Source organism: Pristiophorus japonicus, chromosome 8 (genome assembly GCF_044704955.1).
Source record: "Pristiophorus japonicus isolate sPriJap1 chromosome 8, sPriJap1.hap1, whole genome shotgun sequence".
In the NCBI taxonomy this organism is placed as follows: Eukaryota; Metazoa; Chordata; class Chondrichthyes; family Pristiophoridae; genus Pristiophorus; species Pristiophorus japonicus.
The window spans coordinates 181530884-181547356 of record NC_091984.1 but is presented as its reverse complement, the minus strand read 5'-3'; the positions used below and the strand labels follow the sequence as shown (position 1 = coordinate 181547356).

The 16473-nt window shown below is 51.8% G+C and overlaps 1 protein-coding gene across 4 annotated transcripts in view; it reads right to left on the bottom strand.

Moving 5' to 3' along the window:
- The window catches only part of tcn2 (transcobalamin II), a 156152-nt gene that overhangs the window by 11780 nt on the left and 127899 nt on the right, over nt 1–16473 (bottom strand). For 3 of the 4 annotated variants that reach the window (XM_070887627.1, XM_070887629.1, XM_070887628.1), the window contains 3 exons: nt 15890–16044; nt 7093–7224; nt 4872–5068 (listed from right to left, as the gene is read on the bottom strand). In XM_070887627.1, the coding sequence (XP_070743728.1) occupies nt 4872–5068; nt 7093–7224; nt 15890–16044 (484 nt within the window). The remainder of the gene's footprint in view (nt 1–4871; nt 5069–7092; nt 7225–15889; nt 16045–16473) is intronic. The other variant, XM_070887630.1, reaches the window with a different exon arrangement.

The following is a 16473-nucleotide window of genomic DNA, read 5'->3' as shown; positions in this document are numbered from 1 at the left end:
TTACCGGACCCACGAGGGGGGGGTCTCACACCGGACCCACGGGGAGGGGGCTGGTCTCACACCGGACCCACGGGGGGGGTCTCACACCAGACCCACGGCGGGGGGGGGTCTCACACCGAACCCACGGGGGGGGGTTTCACACCGAACCCACGGGGGGGGGGGGGGGTTTACCGGACCCACGAGGGGGGGGTCTCACACCGGACCCACGGCAGGGGGGGGGGGGGGCGGTCTCACACCGAACCCACGGGGGGGGTCTCACACCGGACCCACGGGGAGGGGGGGTGGTCTCACACACACTGAACCCACGGGGTGTGGGGGGGGGGGGGTGTCTCACACTGGACCCGCGGGGGGGGGGTCTCACACCGGACCCACGGGGGGGGGGTGGTCTCACACACACTGGACCCACGGGGGGGGGGGGGGGGGGTGGCGGGGTCTCACACATACCGGATCCACGGGGGGTGGGGTCTCACACCGGACCCACATGGGGGTGTGGAGGGGGGGGGTGTGGTCTCACACACCGGGCCCACGGGGGGGGGGGGGTGGGGGAGGGGTCTCACACACTAGGCCCACAGGGGGATGGGGGGACGGGTCTCACGCCGGGCCCGGGGGAGGTCTCACGCCGGGCCCACTGGACCCATGGAGGGGTCTCACACTGGACCAACTCGCTGGTCTGAGGGCGCATGTCACATTTTGCGACTTCTGACTATTTCGGCACACAATAAATGATCTTGGTATGCTCTATAGTAAAATGCTACTATTAAATTAAAACTCGGCTCACTGATCAGTAATGCTGGGAGGTGTGTATTGGAGACAAACTGGTTTGCAGAATGGCGCTTCCTCGCAAATCACTCCAGCTCGAGACAATGAGGAGTGTTACGAAATTCCTAAAGATCATTCAAGCACAATGGGGGCAATTTTAATCCAACCCTCCAGCTGGGAAACTGAGGGGCTCAAGTGCAACGATGGTTTTACATCCGCCCAATGTTACTCTGTGTTGAAGTTTATTGGCGCGTCGCAAAACCGGCGTTCTACTCATTCCTGTGGAACACACGCCTAATCCCCTGGGACTAACACCACACGAGTTCAATTAAAATGCCCCCTAATGTATCAGGATGCCCTATTCATTTATGAACAGGAGAGGAGTGTTTCTGGGGACCCCCCCCAGTTTAATTGCTGCCCCACTGGCCAACCCCCAGACAGGGAGGGCTGAGAGAGGGTCAGAGGTCAAGCGCCAGCCTTCTGTCGAGATAGAAAATAAAAGGGCAAGTGTGGGGTAGTTTTTGAGAAAATATATTGGGGGAGCAAGCATGACTTCATTAAGAGGAGTAAGTATGACTCTCTTTGGAACATTTAGGGTTACACAACAGCTATGGCCATCCAAGCCAGTGAACCGTACCTCCACATGGTCCCGCTGGGCAATATTTCGATGTTGGCTAAACGACTGGCCGAATAACTCAGAATAGGCAGGGTAACCACAATTGCCTCACCCTCTTAAGTTACCGCAGGACTTTTGAGGAGATCTCAAGCCCATACGTCTTCTGTCTTAATGTTGGGGAAAATTGACAGGCTGAGTAACTCAAAGTGTGATCGGCAGCAATCATGCTTCTCGGAGGAGGGGATAGCAAACCTAAGAAAAATGGTCTGTTTTGCTACCCTTCGGCTGTTCGGAATCTGATGGGGCCCAGGCAAATGTCCTACGTCAGGCTCACTCCAACAGGCCTGACCAAACCAGACTCTGCCAATCAACGCTGTGACCAGGCAAGAGTAAAGACGATTTGAACGCAACCAACGGTGGTTAATCAACTCGGGTTGCCTTGGATAGGCAGTCACCGCCATCCCAAAGGATCAGGGGCCACGGGAAGATTCTCCAAGTTGATGATGTCAAAAAGGACACCGAGGAGAAGCACCTCTCGAAACAGTCGAAGATACTGCGTTATCCAAAAACTGTCCGAGCTTTCACTACCAGATATGGGTATGGGACCAGGTCGGATTTCACACTGGGGTGTGTGTGTAAGTAGTTGTTGTTGTACCTGGTTGGTTATTTGTTCGTTATCATTGATGTATTGTTTGTTATAACGTGTGTCTGTTATAATAAACCTTTGTTCACATCAAATGATGACTAAAGGGTGATTAACCTGAACCGCATGCCACTGACTCAGTTTCGCCTCTGCCTTGGTGGTGGTTTCCATGTTTGGCGAGACCTGTACTGGCTGCCCTTATTCACAAACTTTACCTGGTTCCCCCCCACCCCCACCCACCGAGTACCCGCAACCCTCCTGGGCCTGTGACGATTCGCTGGACTTGACCCCCGTGGACGAGCCACGTAAAGACTCGAAATAGACATTCATTTAATGGAACCCATCCCACGAGTGTACTCAAATACAGCTAGCCAGGATCAGCTGAATTACTGACCAGAAATACAATATTTTGCCTGCTAAAGAAGCAACACTAAATTAAGTTGAATAATAAGATTTAGTGTAAATGTTATTCTGCTTGTTTGTGACTGCTTTAAAATAAACCAATATGCTGATTGCATTTGTTCGTTGTTAATCAATCTGCCTTTCAGAAAACTGGAGAAAAGCAGATGAAGTCATGTGGGAGATAATGATCTCTAGTTCATGTAACAAGGGGTTTCATTGATCTAGCCCTGGGTCAGTCTAACATAGCACTAGATATTAGGCAGTAAAGGTAAACTGATCATACAGTACATTTACTAGAGAGACCAGTGACACTGAACCCAAGAGGGGATACAGTGCAGACTCAAAACTTGTAACAGAGTGTGCACGGCCACGGATATCACCTGGCGAGGCCATGGTGATCACCGTGTCTATTCTACCTAGCAGGGCTGCGACATGGAGTTACTTAGTGATTAACAAAATAGGGGTTTGATAGGCTAGATGTAGAGAAGATTATTCCACTTGTGGGGGAGCAAAAAAGCTTGGGGCCGTAAATATAAGATAGTCACTAATAAATCCAATAAGGAATTCAGGCAAAACTTTTTTATCCAGAGAATGGTTGGAATGTGGAATGTGCTACCACAGGGAGTAGTTGAGACACATAGTATTGATGCATTTAAGGGGAAGATAGAAAATACATGAGGGAGAAAGGAATAGAAGTTATGTTGATGGAGTTAGATGAAGTAAAGTTGGAAGAGGCTCGTGTGGAGCATAAACCCTGGCAAAGACCTGTTGGGCCCAATGGTCTGTTTCTGTGCTGTACATTCTATGTAAAATCCAAGAAATAAATACATACTAAAAATAAAGACAAGATTTGAAATTTCATGCAACCTCTATCCCCGAGAAGCAGGATGTAGAGGATACGCACAGAGAAATGGTGGGAAACATAATACAATGAGAAGTTTAGATAATGTAGGCCCTTCGGCCCATCCAGCTCAACCTATATCCTGCAATTCCCCACACACTGGAGAACAATGGGGTAGTTAGAACATACACAATAGAGAAAAACAGGATATGGAAGATACCATGTAGGCTGGAGACTAATCCACATCCCAGATGGACCACATTGTCGTACACTAACTGCCACATTATAGCACCTTTGACAGAGAGAAATGTCCTGAGGCATTTCACAGAGCACAAGGAAAAGGTGGATGCCAAGTCAAAGAAGAAAAGAGAAGAAAATATTAGGACGGGTGACTGAAAACTTGGTCAGGGGTGGGTTCCAAGGAGGAGAGGAAGAAGAGGGATATAGGGAGGGAATTCTAGAGTGTGGGACCTAGGCGGCTGAAGGCACAGCCGCCAGTGGTGGGGTGAAGGGTGTGGGGAACGGTTGGGAGGCAGTACCAGAGGGCCTGTGTCAGAGGAATGGAGAATTTGACGAGGGGAAGAGGGTTTGAAGCCTGAAGGAGGTTACAGGGATAGGAAGGGATTAGTCCATGGTGGGGGGGGGGGGGGGGGTTTAAACCCATGGTTGATAATAGTAAATGAGACATTAGGGGATTGAGAGAAAATATAGGTAGTGAGGACTGGGGCGATGGGTGAGTGGGACGTGGTGTGGGACAGGATATGGACAGCAGAATTTTGGATGAGCTGCCGTTTAGAGGATGAAGGATTGGGAGCCAGAGAATAGTCGAGTCTGGAGGCAACAAAGGCATGGATGAGGGTTTCAGTGACAAATGGGCTGAGGGAGGTGATGTTAGAGGTTGAAGGAGGCAGTCTTGGTGATAGAGAGCTACGGAGACAGAAGCTCAGCTCAGGGTTGAATCGTAAGTGGAGGTTGCAAACGGTCTTGAGACAGTGGCCGGGGAGGGGGATGGAGTCTATGGTGAGGGTGCCGAGTTTATACTAGGTCTTGGGTCTTGGTCTTCCCAACAGTTAGCTGGAGGCACATGCAGCTCATGCAAGACTGGATGTCAGGGGAGGAGTCTGACTGCACAGGGGCAGTGAAGGGGTTGAGAGAGATGGTGAAGAGGGAGAGTTGGATGTCATCAATGTACATATAGAAGCTGACCCCATGGATGATGTCACCAAGGGAAAGCATGCAAATGAGGAAAAGGAGGGCCCGGGAAGAGTCCTTGGGGGGAATCCCGAAGAGACAGTGCGAAGAGAAGTCATTGGTAGAGATGCTTTGGCTACGTCCAGCAAGTGAAAGCAAGCGTGGGGCCAGTCCCACCCAGCTGAACAATGGAGGAGAGGTGTTGGAGGAAGATGGTGTGGTTGAATGAGTTGACGGTCAATAAATAAGGCCAAGGAGGGAAAATGCACCACAGTTACAGAGAATGTCAGTCGTGACCTCAATTGGTTAATGTCGACAGGCCGCAGATTCTGCACCACTATCTTTCTGCTACTAGATGTGTGTGGCCTCTGACCTTTTGCATGTCACAAACAGGAGGTCAGAGCCTTTGAAGATAATACCTGCAAGGCCACCGCTGTGCTGTAAATGTTCCCGATTTTGCCACTCTGTGTTTGCCGCCTCTGTATCTTCTCCATCAGTTTGTTCACTGCAGTCTGTGCCTTCGCTCTTCGATCGTGGCTGTACATCCAGTGACCGCTGCTAGGCACTTTAGATTCATGCACACACTTCAGTGCCAAAACCATCATTGCTGCCGTGTCTACCATTAAAATAGACAGCCACGTTAACCATTTAACCAATAACAAACAAGCTGCCTAACCTGTGTCAGGGATTTCATGCAACAGGTAAGAGTCAAGATCAAACTGTGCCCATCCTAAGGGCGTCAGCTTAGCTCATTTAATAGCACCCTTGAGTCAGCAGTTTGAGAGTTCGTGCCCCACTCCCAACACCCGAGCACACAAACTATGCTGACACTGCGGTGCAGCACTGAGGGACTGCTGCACTGTCAGAGGTGCCACCCTCTAGGTGGGCCGTTAAACCCAGGTTCATACCTGCTGCTTCAGTGGTTCATATTGATGTTCAAGAATCCACGGCACAATTTGATGAGGAACACGGAGTTCTCCCAGAATCCTGGCAAACATTCCTTCCTCAACCAACCCCACAGAAATAAATCAGCTGGTTGTTGCTCTCAATTATGTTGGTCGGATTATATTATGTGCAAAATGGTCCCGATTGAAGTTTATAGAAAATAAAAATCGGGAGAGCTATATAACAAGCAGCTGATCTGAGATTGTCCCATCTATATAATTGCCCAAAGTCAAAATTACCACCAAAGTATTTTGGGATGTTTCTGAGGGGAATAATAAGGCATTATATAAAAGCATGGGTTTTTCTTTCTTTGTATGAGTGACTAACAGCAGCTATGAATGTACATTTAGCGAATGAGACTGCTGAATCCCAGGGAGCAGCGCTCAGCCACTCTCAGGGCCTTTTGCTCTACATTCAGTGACTGAAACTGCTCATCAGCAAATACAACTAATGTCGGTGCTAACAAAAGTCAGTGCAGGGAATTTTTATTTAATCTCTCAGTGCTGCCCTTGCGACGGTATTATTCTCCAGGGCCTGGATGCCCTACTATACCTCACTGAGTTGACTCTCCGTCATGTGTGAGTCAGGCAGCCATGGCTCAGTGGGTAGCACACTCGCCTCTCAGTCAGAAGGTTGTGGGTTCAAGTCCCACTCCAGGGACTTGAGCACAGAAATCTAGGCTGACATTTCAATGCAGTGCTGAGGGAGTGCTACACTGTTATAGCTGCCAACTTTCAGATGAGACATTAAACAGAGGGAATAATACCTTAGCAAGGGCAGCACTGTTGAGAGATTTTTAAAAATCCCTACACTGCCTTTTATAACCACCCAAACTGCTGTTATCAGAAAATTTTGATAGTCTTGTTGATGTTTGTGGGACCTTACTGTGCATCATTTAACTGCAATGAATCCCTGCATTACAAGCAACTGCACTTTAACCATGTATCAGCCGTGGCTCAGTGGGTAGCACTCTCGCATCTGAGTCAGAAGGTTGTGGGTTTAAGTCCCACTCCAGAGACTTGAGCACAAAAAGTCTAGGCTGACACTCCAATACAGTGCTGAGGGAGTGCTGCAATGTTGAAGGTGCTGTCTTTCGGATGAGACGCTAAACTGAGGCCCCGTCTGCAATCTCAGGTGGACTTAAAAGATCCCATGGCACTAGTTCGAAGAAGAGCAGTGGAGTTAACCCTGGTGTCCTGGCCAATATTTATCCCTCAATCAACATAAACAAAATGATTATCTGATCATTATCACATTGCTGTTTGTGGGAGCTTACTGTGTGCACATTGCCTGCTGCATTACAGCAGTGACTATACTTAAAATGTGCGTCATTTGCTGTAAATGACTTTGGATGTCCTGAGGTCTTGAAAGGTGCTATATAAATGCAAGTCTTTTTCTTTCTATTTGACTTGGGATGGCACTGAACCTTTTCTCACCCAAAGGTCCCACACACACATTTGAAGCAGGGATCTCCGGATAGTGATCAGGAGCAGGAACACCGAGCCTAGGGCACAAAATTCATTTGTAACACCTCAACCGAGATCAGCGAACTCCGTAAGAACCAGGACTCCAGCCTGCGACCCTCTGTCGTGGTGTTTTCATCAACCCACTGAATGTTTGAAGGAGCCGACAACGGAATTAAATTTCAAAATGACCTAAAAAAAAAAGCAGGTGGGCGAATGAACCGCGGCTCACCGATGGAGTGATGGTGGTGATCGTGTGGTGTCAGTGCCGACAGGACGCTGTGATCTACTCGCACGTCATTCACACACAGCGCCAGTACGCCCAGACTGTACTGGTACTGGTTGGTCAAAGGGACATCGTGGTCTGTGATCACAAGGTGAAACAGGGGTTAGTATCCCAGCACCAACAGTGACTGATGTGGGAGAACAGCTCCGGAGCATCACCCCGAGCCAGGACTCTGGGTCTATAAGTGTTCCTATTGGATCGACCCTACATGGAAATATAATTGAGCACAGTCAGAACTGATTAAGGCTACCCTCACTACGTCCTCTAAAATGCAATACCACACATGCCATAACACCCTCATGATATATTCTAACATACACACAGATTATACACCCTCACAATGGGCCCAAGTTTCCACACGCGCCTAGAACGGCGCAGTCCCGACCTGGACGCCCGTTTTTCGTGCCACAAAGTGCGCCTAAAAATATCCTCGGTATTCTCCACCTACTTGCAGGTCCTCTGGCCCTCGGCGCAGCCAGCACGAGCTGTGGGGGGGCGGAGCCAGGTCCCGGCGCTGAAAACAGTGCCGGGACCTCTGCACATGCGCGCTACAGTCGGCACGCAAGTGCAGTAGCTCCAGGCGCCGAACTGTGTGGGAGGGGCCCGAAGCACGCAGCCCCTAGCCCTGGCTGAATGGCCTCACTGGGGCTGCGTGAATAAGGCTCCTCCCACGGCCAGCTCCTGCTCCCCGCCCCCCCCCCCCCCCGACCAGACCCGACACCCGCTCCCCACCCCCCCCTGCCTCCGGACCAGACCCGACACCCGCTCCCCTCCCCCCCCACCCCCTGCCTCCGGACCAGACCAGACACCCGCTCCCCCCCTGCCTCCGGACCAGACCAGACACCCGCTCCCCCCCTGCCTCCGGACCAGACCCAACACCCGCTCCCCCCCTGCCTCCGGACCAGACCCAACACCCGCTCCCCCCCTGCCTCCGGACCAGACCCAACACCCGCTCCCCCCCTGCCTCCGGACCAGACCCGACACCCGCTCCCCTCCCCCCCCACCCCCTGCCTCCAGACCAGACCAGACCTGACACCCGCTCCCCTCGCCCCCCAACCCTGCCTCCGGACCAGACCCGACACCCGCTCCCCTCTCCCCCCACCCCCTGCCTCCAGACCAGACCAGACCTGACACCCGCTCCCCTCGCCCCCCAACCCTGCCTCCGGACCAGACCCGACACCCGCTCCCCTCTCCCCCCACCCCCTGCCTCCGGACCAGACCCAACACCCGCTCCCCCCCTGCCTCCGGACCAGACCCAACACCCGCTCCCCCCCCCGCTTCCGGACCAGACCCAACACCCGCTCCCCCCCTGCCTCCGGACCAGACCCAACACCCGCTCCCCCCCTGCCTCCGGACCAGACCCAACACCCGCTCCCCCCCTGCCTCCGGACCAGACCCGACACCCGCTCCCCCCCTGCCTCCGGACCAGACCCAACACCCGCTCCCCCCCTGCCTCCGGACCAGACCCAACACCCGCTCCCCCCCTGCCTCCGGACCAGACCCAACACCCGCTCCCCCCCTGCCTCCGGACCAGACCCAACACCCGCTCCCCCCCTGCCTCCGGACCAGACCCAACACCCGCTCCCCCCCTGCCTCCGGACCAGACCCAACACCCGCTCCCCCCCTGCCTCCGGACCAGACCCAACACCCGCTCCCCCCCTGCCTCCGGACCAGACCCAACACCCGCTCCCCCCCTGCCTCCGGACCAGACCCAACACCCGCTCCCCCCCTGCCTCCGGACCAGACCCGACGCTCGCCCCCCCCCCCCGCTTCCGGACCAGACCCGACACCCGCTCCCCTCCCCCCCCACCCCCTGCCTCCAGACCAGACCAGACCTGACACCCGCTCCCCTCGCCCCCCAACCCTGCCTCCGGACCAGACCCGACACCCGCTCCCCTCTCCCCCCACCCCCTGCCTCCGGACCAGACCCGACACCCGCTCCCCTCTCCCCCCACCCCCTGCCTCCGGACCAGACCCGACACCCGCTCCCCTCCCCCCCCACCCCCTGCCTCCGGACCAGACCAGACCCGACACCCGCTCCCCTCCCCCCCCCCCCACCCCCTGCCTCCGGACCAGACCCGACACCCGCTCCCCTCCCCCCCCACCTCTTGCCTCCGGACCAGACCCGACACCCGCGCCCCCCACCCCCCGACTGACTCGACCCGACCCGCGCTCCTGTTCCCGCTCCCCGCCCCCCCGACTGGACCCAACCCGACCCGCGCTCCCGCCCCCCGGCCCGACCCCCCCCCCCACTGGACCCGACCCGACTCCCGCTTCCGGACTGGATCCGACCTGACCTCCCCCCTTCTCTCTCTCTCTCTCTCTCTCTCTCTCTCCCCCTCCCTCTCTCTCCCTCCCTCCCCCTCTCTCCCCCCTCTCTCTCCCCCCCTCTCTCTCTCTCCCTCTCTCTCCCCCCCTCTCTCTCCCTCTCTCTCCTCTCTCCCCCCCTCCCTCTCCCTCTCTCTCCCCCCCTCCCTCTCCCTCTCTCTCCCCCCCTCCCTCTCCCTCTCTCTCCCCCCCTCCCTCTCCCTCTCTCTCCCCCCCTCCCTCTCCCTCTCTCTCCCCCCCTCCCTCTCCCTCTCTCTCCCCCCCTCCCTCTCCCTCTCTCTCCCCCCCTCCCTCTCCCTCTCTCTCCCCCCCTCCCTCTCCCTCTCTCTCCCCCCCTCCCTCTCCCTCCCTCTCCCCCTCTCTCTCCCCCCCTCCCTCTCCCCCCTCCCTCTCCCTCTCTCTTCCCCTCTCTCTCTCTCTTCCCCTCTCTCTCTCTCTTCCCCTCTCTCTCTCTCTTCCCCTCTCTCTCTCTCTTCCCCTCTCTCTCTCTCTTCCCCTCTCTCTCTCTCTTCCCCTCTCTCTCTCTCTTCCCCTCTCTCTCTCTCTTCCCCTCTCTCTCTCTTCCCCTCTCTCTCTCTTCCCCTCTCTCTCTCTTCCCCTCTCTCTCTCTTCCCCTCTCTCTCTCTTCCCCTCTCTCTCTCTTCCCCTCTCTCTCTTCCCCCCCTCCCACCCCCGACCCGAGCTGAACCGAACCGAACCGAACCTACCCGACCCGACCCGACCCAACCCAACCCAACGCCACCTACCTGTAAATCTGGTGCTGGGGACGGGCCCTGCCCGAAGTCTCGGGCCGGCCCGTTCAGCCTTCGGTCCCGAAAGGCCTGCCTGAAGCACTTTCACACAGGTAGGAAGATGGTTTATTTAATCTTTTCTTTGCTTATAAATGTTTATTCAGGTTGGATTTATTTGTATAATATTTGTATAAGTATAAATAAGGATTTATTATAGAATTTAATGACTTCCCTTCCCCCCCACCTCGTTCTGGACGCCTAATTTGTAACCTGCGCCTGATTTTTTAATGTGTAGAACAGGTTTTTTCAGTTCTACAAAAATCTTCACTTGCTCCATTCTACTTTAGTTTGGAGTACGTTTTCACTGTGGAAACTTTCAAATCAGGCGTCAGTGGCCGGACACGCCCCCTTTTGAAGAAGAAATTCTGTTCCAAAGTAGAACTGTTCTACCTGACTAGAACTGCAGAAAAAAAATGTGGAGAATTGCGATTTCTAAGATAGTCCGTTCTCCACCAGTTGCTCCTAAAAATCAGGCGCAAATCATGTGGAAACTTGGGCCCAATATAACACACTCAATACATGCAACACTCTGCAATCTTCTCACATGCTCTAAAACGCAATACTATACATGCTACATACCCTCACAACACGTTCTAACATGCAATGCCACACATTATAATACCCTGACATGCTCTAACACATAGTACCGTACTTGATACATTTTTTACAGAGGATGGGTCACAGGCTGCTCGAACGCTGTTAATCTCATTTAGTTTTTTCACTTGCAATCAAGGGGACCCTCTCCCAATTTCCCAGCTCCAGGCTGCTCTTTTTTCTTTCCCAAAACTTCCTACCCACGGAACGGCCTGCAGATAGCATAAATAAATGTTAATAAAATAAAATGAATAGGAAGACCCTCTCAGAGGTGAAAGGTCAAAGTGCGACCATTTCTATGAGAAAGAAAGACTTGCATTTATAGAGCGCCTTTCACGACCACCGGACGTCTCAAAGCGCTTTACAGCCAATGAAGCACTTTTGGAGTGTAGTCACTGTTGTAATGTGGGAAACGTGGTAGCCAATTTGCGCACAGCAAGCTCCCACAAACATCAATGTGATAATGACCAGATAATCTGCTTTTTTGTTATGTTGACTGAGGGATTAATATTGGCCCCAGGACACCGAGGATAACTCCCCTGCTCTTTGGCATAGTGCCATGGGATCTTTTACATCCACGAGAGCGCAGGCGGGACCTCGGTTTAACATCTTATCTGAAAGACGGCGCCTCCGACAGTGCAGCACTCCCTCAGCACTGCACTGGAGTGTCAGCCTAGATTTGTTTTGTACTCAAATCCCTGGAGTGGGACTTGAACCCACAACCTTCTGGCTCAGAGGTGACAGTGCTACCCACTGAGCTACAGCTGACACTAACTGACACTGAGCTCCCAAACCCCTCCCTGACTGTTTGAAACATGTCCCCCTTGCAAAAAGTGTAAAAAGACTTTTGCTGGGAAAATTCCTAAAGCGTGATTGCCCAGAGGGAGCGGGAAAGATGCACAAGTAACTGCTCTCTTGTCTCACTGTCATTTTATTCCAGCAAGGCAGCCATTGCAGGTGTTAGCATCAGGTAGCCACGAAAGCCCCTTTCGTCAGGATGCAGTAGTGCTGTTGCAAATCTATCACGTGGGTGTGCACTCCGATTCACCAGATAGCGAGAGTTCGCGGTGGGGAGGTACTGAGGCACATTGCACAGGCAGGAGACGAGGGGCTTGGAGCTGCTTCTCTATAAACCCCAACAGCAGTGGACGGGTTTTTAACTTTTATTCTCGGGAGTCGGCAGCATTTACTGTCCATCCCTAGTTGCCCTTAAGGTGGCGGTTGTGGGCCTTCTTGAAGAACTGCTGCAGTCCATGTGGTGAAGGTACTCCCACAATGCTGTTAGGGAGGGAGTTCCAGGACTTTGACCCTGCAACAATGAAGGAATGGCGATATATGTCCAAGTCGGGATGGGGTGTGACTTGGAGGTGGTGGTGTTCCCGTGTGCCTGCTGCCCTTGTCCTTCTAGGTGGTGGACAATACCAGGATACAGCCGTTGGAATAACCTATAGAACATGGAGACCTCCAGTCTGTCTTGGCTGTCACTGGTGAAATAAAATGAGTCCAGGTTGGATAATGTAAGCTGTACCCTGCGATATTCCAGAACCTCAGTGTCAGCTGTGGTCAGTGGTAGCACCCTCTCCTCTCAGCCAACAGCTTGTGGGATCTGGTGGCACTCCAAAGTCTTGAGCACATAATCTAGGCGGACACTTTAATGCAATACTGAGGAAGTGCTGCACTGTCGGAGGTGCCGTTTTTCAGATCAGATGTTAAATCGAGGCCCCGTCCGCCCTCTCAGGCGGGGGTAAAAAAATCCGACGGCACTATTCGAAGAAATGCAGAGGAGTTTACCTGGTGTCAGTGCCAATATTTATCCCTCAACCAACACCTACAACAGGTGCTCTAATCATTTATTTTTTATTTCATTGCTGTTTGTGGGAGCTTGCTGTGCGCAAATTGGCTGTCGCGTTTCCTACATTATAACAATGACTGAAGTTCAAAAGTAGTTTATTTGCTGGGAAGCACTTTGGGTCGTCCTGAGGTCAGGAAATGCATGATATGAATACAAGTCTCTCTGCTTTCTTTGTGCAGCACTTTGCATCTGAGAGATTTTCAAGTGTAACATTCCCGGAAATGAAAATCTGGAGCTTTCTATCAAGAGCAGATGTTCTGTGACGCCATATTTATGCCGAGAGAGCAACTGGAGAAGCTACTCCAACATAAACACAGGTTATTTATCTGTACAACATGCCCAATGTCAGCACTTCACGGATGATTTTGCAGTACCCTGTCCGCATCACCAGATGGCAGCAGTTGAGAAAGGCTGACCAGTGTCATCTAATGGCAGAGACAGGGTATAGCACACACACACACAGTGCTCGCACACGCACACAGAGCTTGCACACGCACACACACACAACTCGCACACACACACAGCGCGCACACACACACACACAGCTCGCACACACACACACAGCGCGCACACACACACACAGCGCGCACACACACACAGCGTGCACACACAGCGCGCACACACACACAGCGCGCACACACACACAGCGCGCACACACACACAGCGCGCACACACACACAGCGCGCACACACACACAGCGCGCACACACACAGCGCGCACACACACACAGCGCGCACACACACACAGCGCGCACACACACACACACACAGCTCGCACACACACAGCGAGATCACATCTCAGTTCTCTGCAACATTCCACACACCATTCCATTATTTTGTTCTTAGCTCAAAAATTATCAGAATATTTCTTCACATCAAGTAGATTAACACTTAGTTTCGAAAGAAAACAAGTGAAAAATGGTCACAGATCAGAACGGTGTTGGTGGATGTAATAAAGTTAAATAATCTAAAGTTATATTGAGGAAATGAGCGTTTCCTGTCGACCCTCAATCTCCGGTGTGATTTTTTTTTTTAAAAAGAGGAACATTCTTCCTACACAAGTTGCAGAATAATCATCATTAAAGGGACAGTCCACCATGAACAGGCTCCCAGTGTATGCACCAACATACAGTACCATGGAGTGAGAGTCAATTCCTTTCCTGACTGAGCTGAACTTCCCGGGGGTGGGGAGTCTTGTGGCATGTGGTCTGGGCAGAGGCCTCGAAAGGGTTTCTTGCCCGGGGTGGGGGGAGGATGCAAAATTTGAGGGCCATTCGCAGGTTGCTGACAGGAGCTCCATATTGGCCAATCAATGGCAGCATTGTTGGAGCTTGGGGAACAGCCACACACCCACTCCGTGTCGAGGGAGGAGCGGAGCTGAATCAAGGCAGGAGAGGTAGAAATATTACATAAAACATAAGAAATAGGAACAGGAGCAGGCCATACGGCCCCTCGAGCCTGCTCCGCCATTCACTAAGATCATGGACTCAGCTCCACTTCATCGCCCGCTCCCCATAACCTCTTACCCCCTTATCGTTTAAGAAACTGTCTATTTCTGTCTCAAATTTATTCAATGTCCCAGCTTCCACAACTCTCTGAGGCAATAAATTCCACAGATTAACAACCCTCTGAGAGAAGAAATTTCTCCTCATCTCTGTTTTAAATGGGTGGTCCCTTATTCTAAGATCATGTCCTCTAGTTCTAGTCTCCCCCATCAGTGGAAACATCCTCTCTGCATCCACCTTGTCAAGCCCCCTCATAATCTTATACGTTTCGATAAGATCACCTCTCATTCTTCTAAATTCCAATGAGTAGAGGCCCAACCTACTCAACCTTTCCTCATAAGTCAACCCCCTCATCCCTGGAATCAACCTAATGAACCTTCTCTGAACTGCCTCCAAAGCAAGTATATCCTTTCGTAAATATGGAAACCAAAACTGTGCGCAGTATTCCAGGTGTGGCCTCACCAATACCTTATATAGTTGTAGCAAGACTTCCCTGCTTCTATACTCCATCCTCTTTGCAATAAAGGCCAAGATACCATTGGCCTTCCTGATCACTTGCTGTACCTGCATACTATCCTTTTGTGTTTCATGCACAAGTATCCCCAGGTCCCGCTGTACTGCAGCACTTTGCAATCTTTCTCCATTTAAATAATAACTTGCTCTTTGATTTTTTTCTGCCAAAGTGCATCACCTCACACTTTGCGACATTATACTTCATCTGCCAAATTTTTGCCCACTCACTTAGCCTGTCTATGTCCTTTAGCAGATTTTTTGTGTCCTCCTCACACATTGCTTTTCCTCCCATCTTTGTATTGTCAGCAAACTTGGCTACGTTACACTCAGTCCCTTCTTCCAAGTCGTTAATATAGATTGTAAATAGTTGGAGTCCCAAAACTGATCCTTGCGGCACCCCACTAGTTATTGATTGCCAACCAGAGAATCAACCATTTATCCTGACTCTCTGTTCTCTGTTAGTTAGCCAATCCTCTATTCATGTTAATATATTACCCCCAACCCCGTGAACTTTTATCTTGTGCAGTAACCTTTTATGTGGCATCTTGTCAAATGCCTTCTGGATATCCAAATACACCATATCCACTGGTTCCCCTTTATCCACCCTGTTTGTTACACCCTCAAAGAACTGCAGCAAATTTGTCAAACATGACTTCCCCTTCATAAATCCATGCTGACTCTGCCTGACTGAATTTTGCTTTTCCAAATGTCCTGCTACTGCTTCTTTAATAATGGACTCCAACATTTTCCCAACCACAGATGTTAGGCTAACTGGTCTGTAGTTTTCTGCTTTTTGTCTGCCTCCTTTTTTGAATAGGGGCGTTACATCTGCAGTTTTCCAAGCTGCTGGGACCTCCCCAGAATCCAGGGAATTTTGGTAAATTACAATCAGTGCATCCACAATCTCTGCCGCTACTTCTCTTAAGACCCTAGGATGCAAGCTATCAGGTCCAGGAGATTTATCAGATATGAGAGGTAGACTATTATGTGTGCATATTCTTCCCTGGGGGCAGGAGCTGGTGACATTCCCCACATATTAAACATAATAACTGTGCTCCTGAATACCAGCCTTAGAGGAACATTTATTAACAAGTGGTCTCAACATTATTGGGTTTCTTTTCCAGGAGAAAATAAATGTGTGGAAGGGCTGAAAGTACTTACGTTTTGTGTGGTTTTTCTCGGCACTGAGTTGGTTTTTCAGATATGCCAGTGCTCTCTGTCGGCTGGGCAGGTCCTGACAGGAGGCACGCAGAGCCAGCAGGTAAAGGGCGACCAGGCCTGTGGATGGTTCCGACTCACGCTGCGATCCGGAGGAGCTGAGCGAGACAATCGGGAAAGTTGGTTAGTCTGTCCTGTCTTTGCTAAGCGCAAATCTTAAAAGTCACTTCATCTGTGTGATTGAATTCAGCCAGCCCAGCGCCTCGAGGTAATCTAAACTGCCCCACTGCCGCAAAGTCCAACGTCCAATTTTCTCCAATTAAATATTGGTAAGACCAAAGCCATTGTCTTTGGTCCCCGCCACAAACTGCGTTCCCTAGCCACCGACTCCATCCCTCTCCCTAGCATCTGTCTGAGGCTGAACCAGACTGTTCGCAACCTTGGTGTCATATTTGACCCTGCAATGACCTCCTGGCCACATATTTGCGGCATAACTAAGACCGCCTATTTCCACCTCCGTAACATCGCCCGTCTCTGCTCTTGCCTCACCTCATCTGCTGCTGAATCACTCATCCATGCCTTTTTTA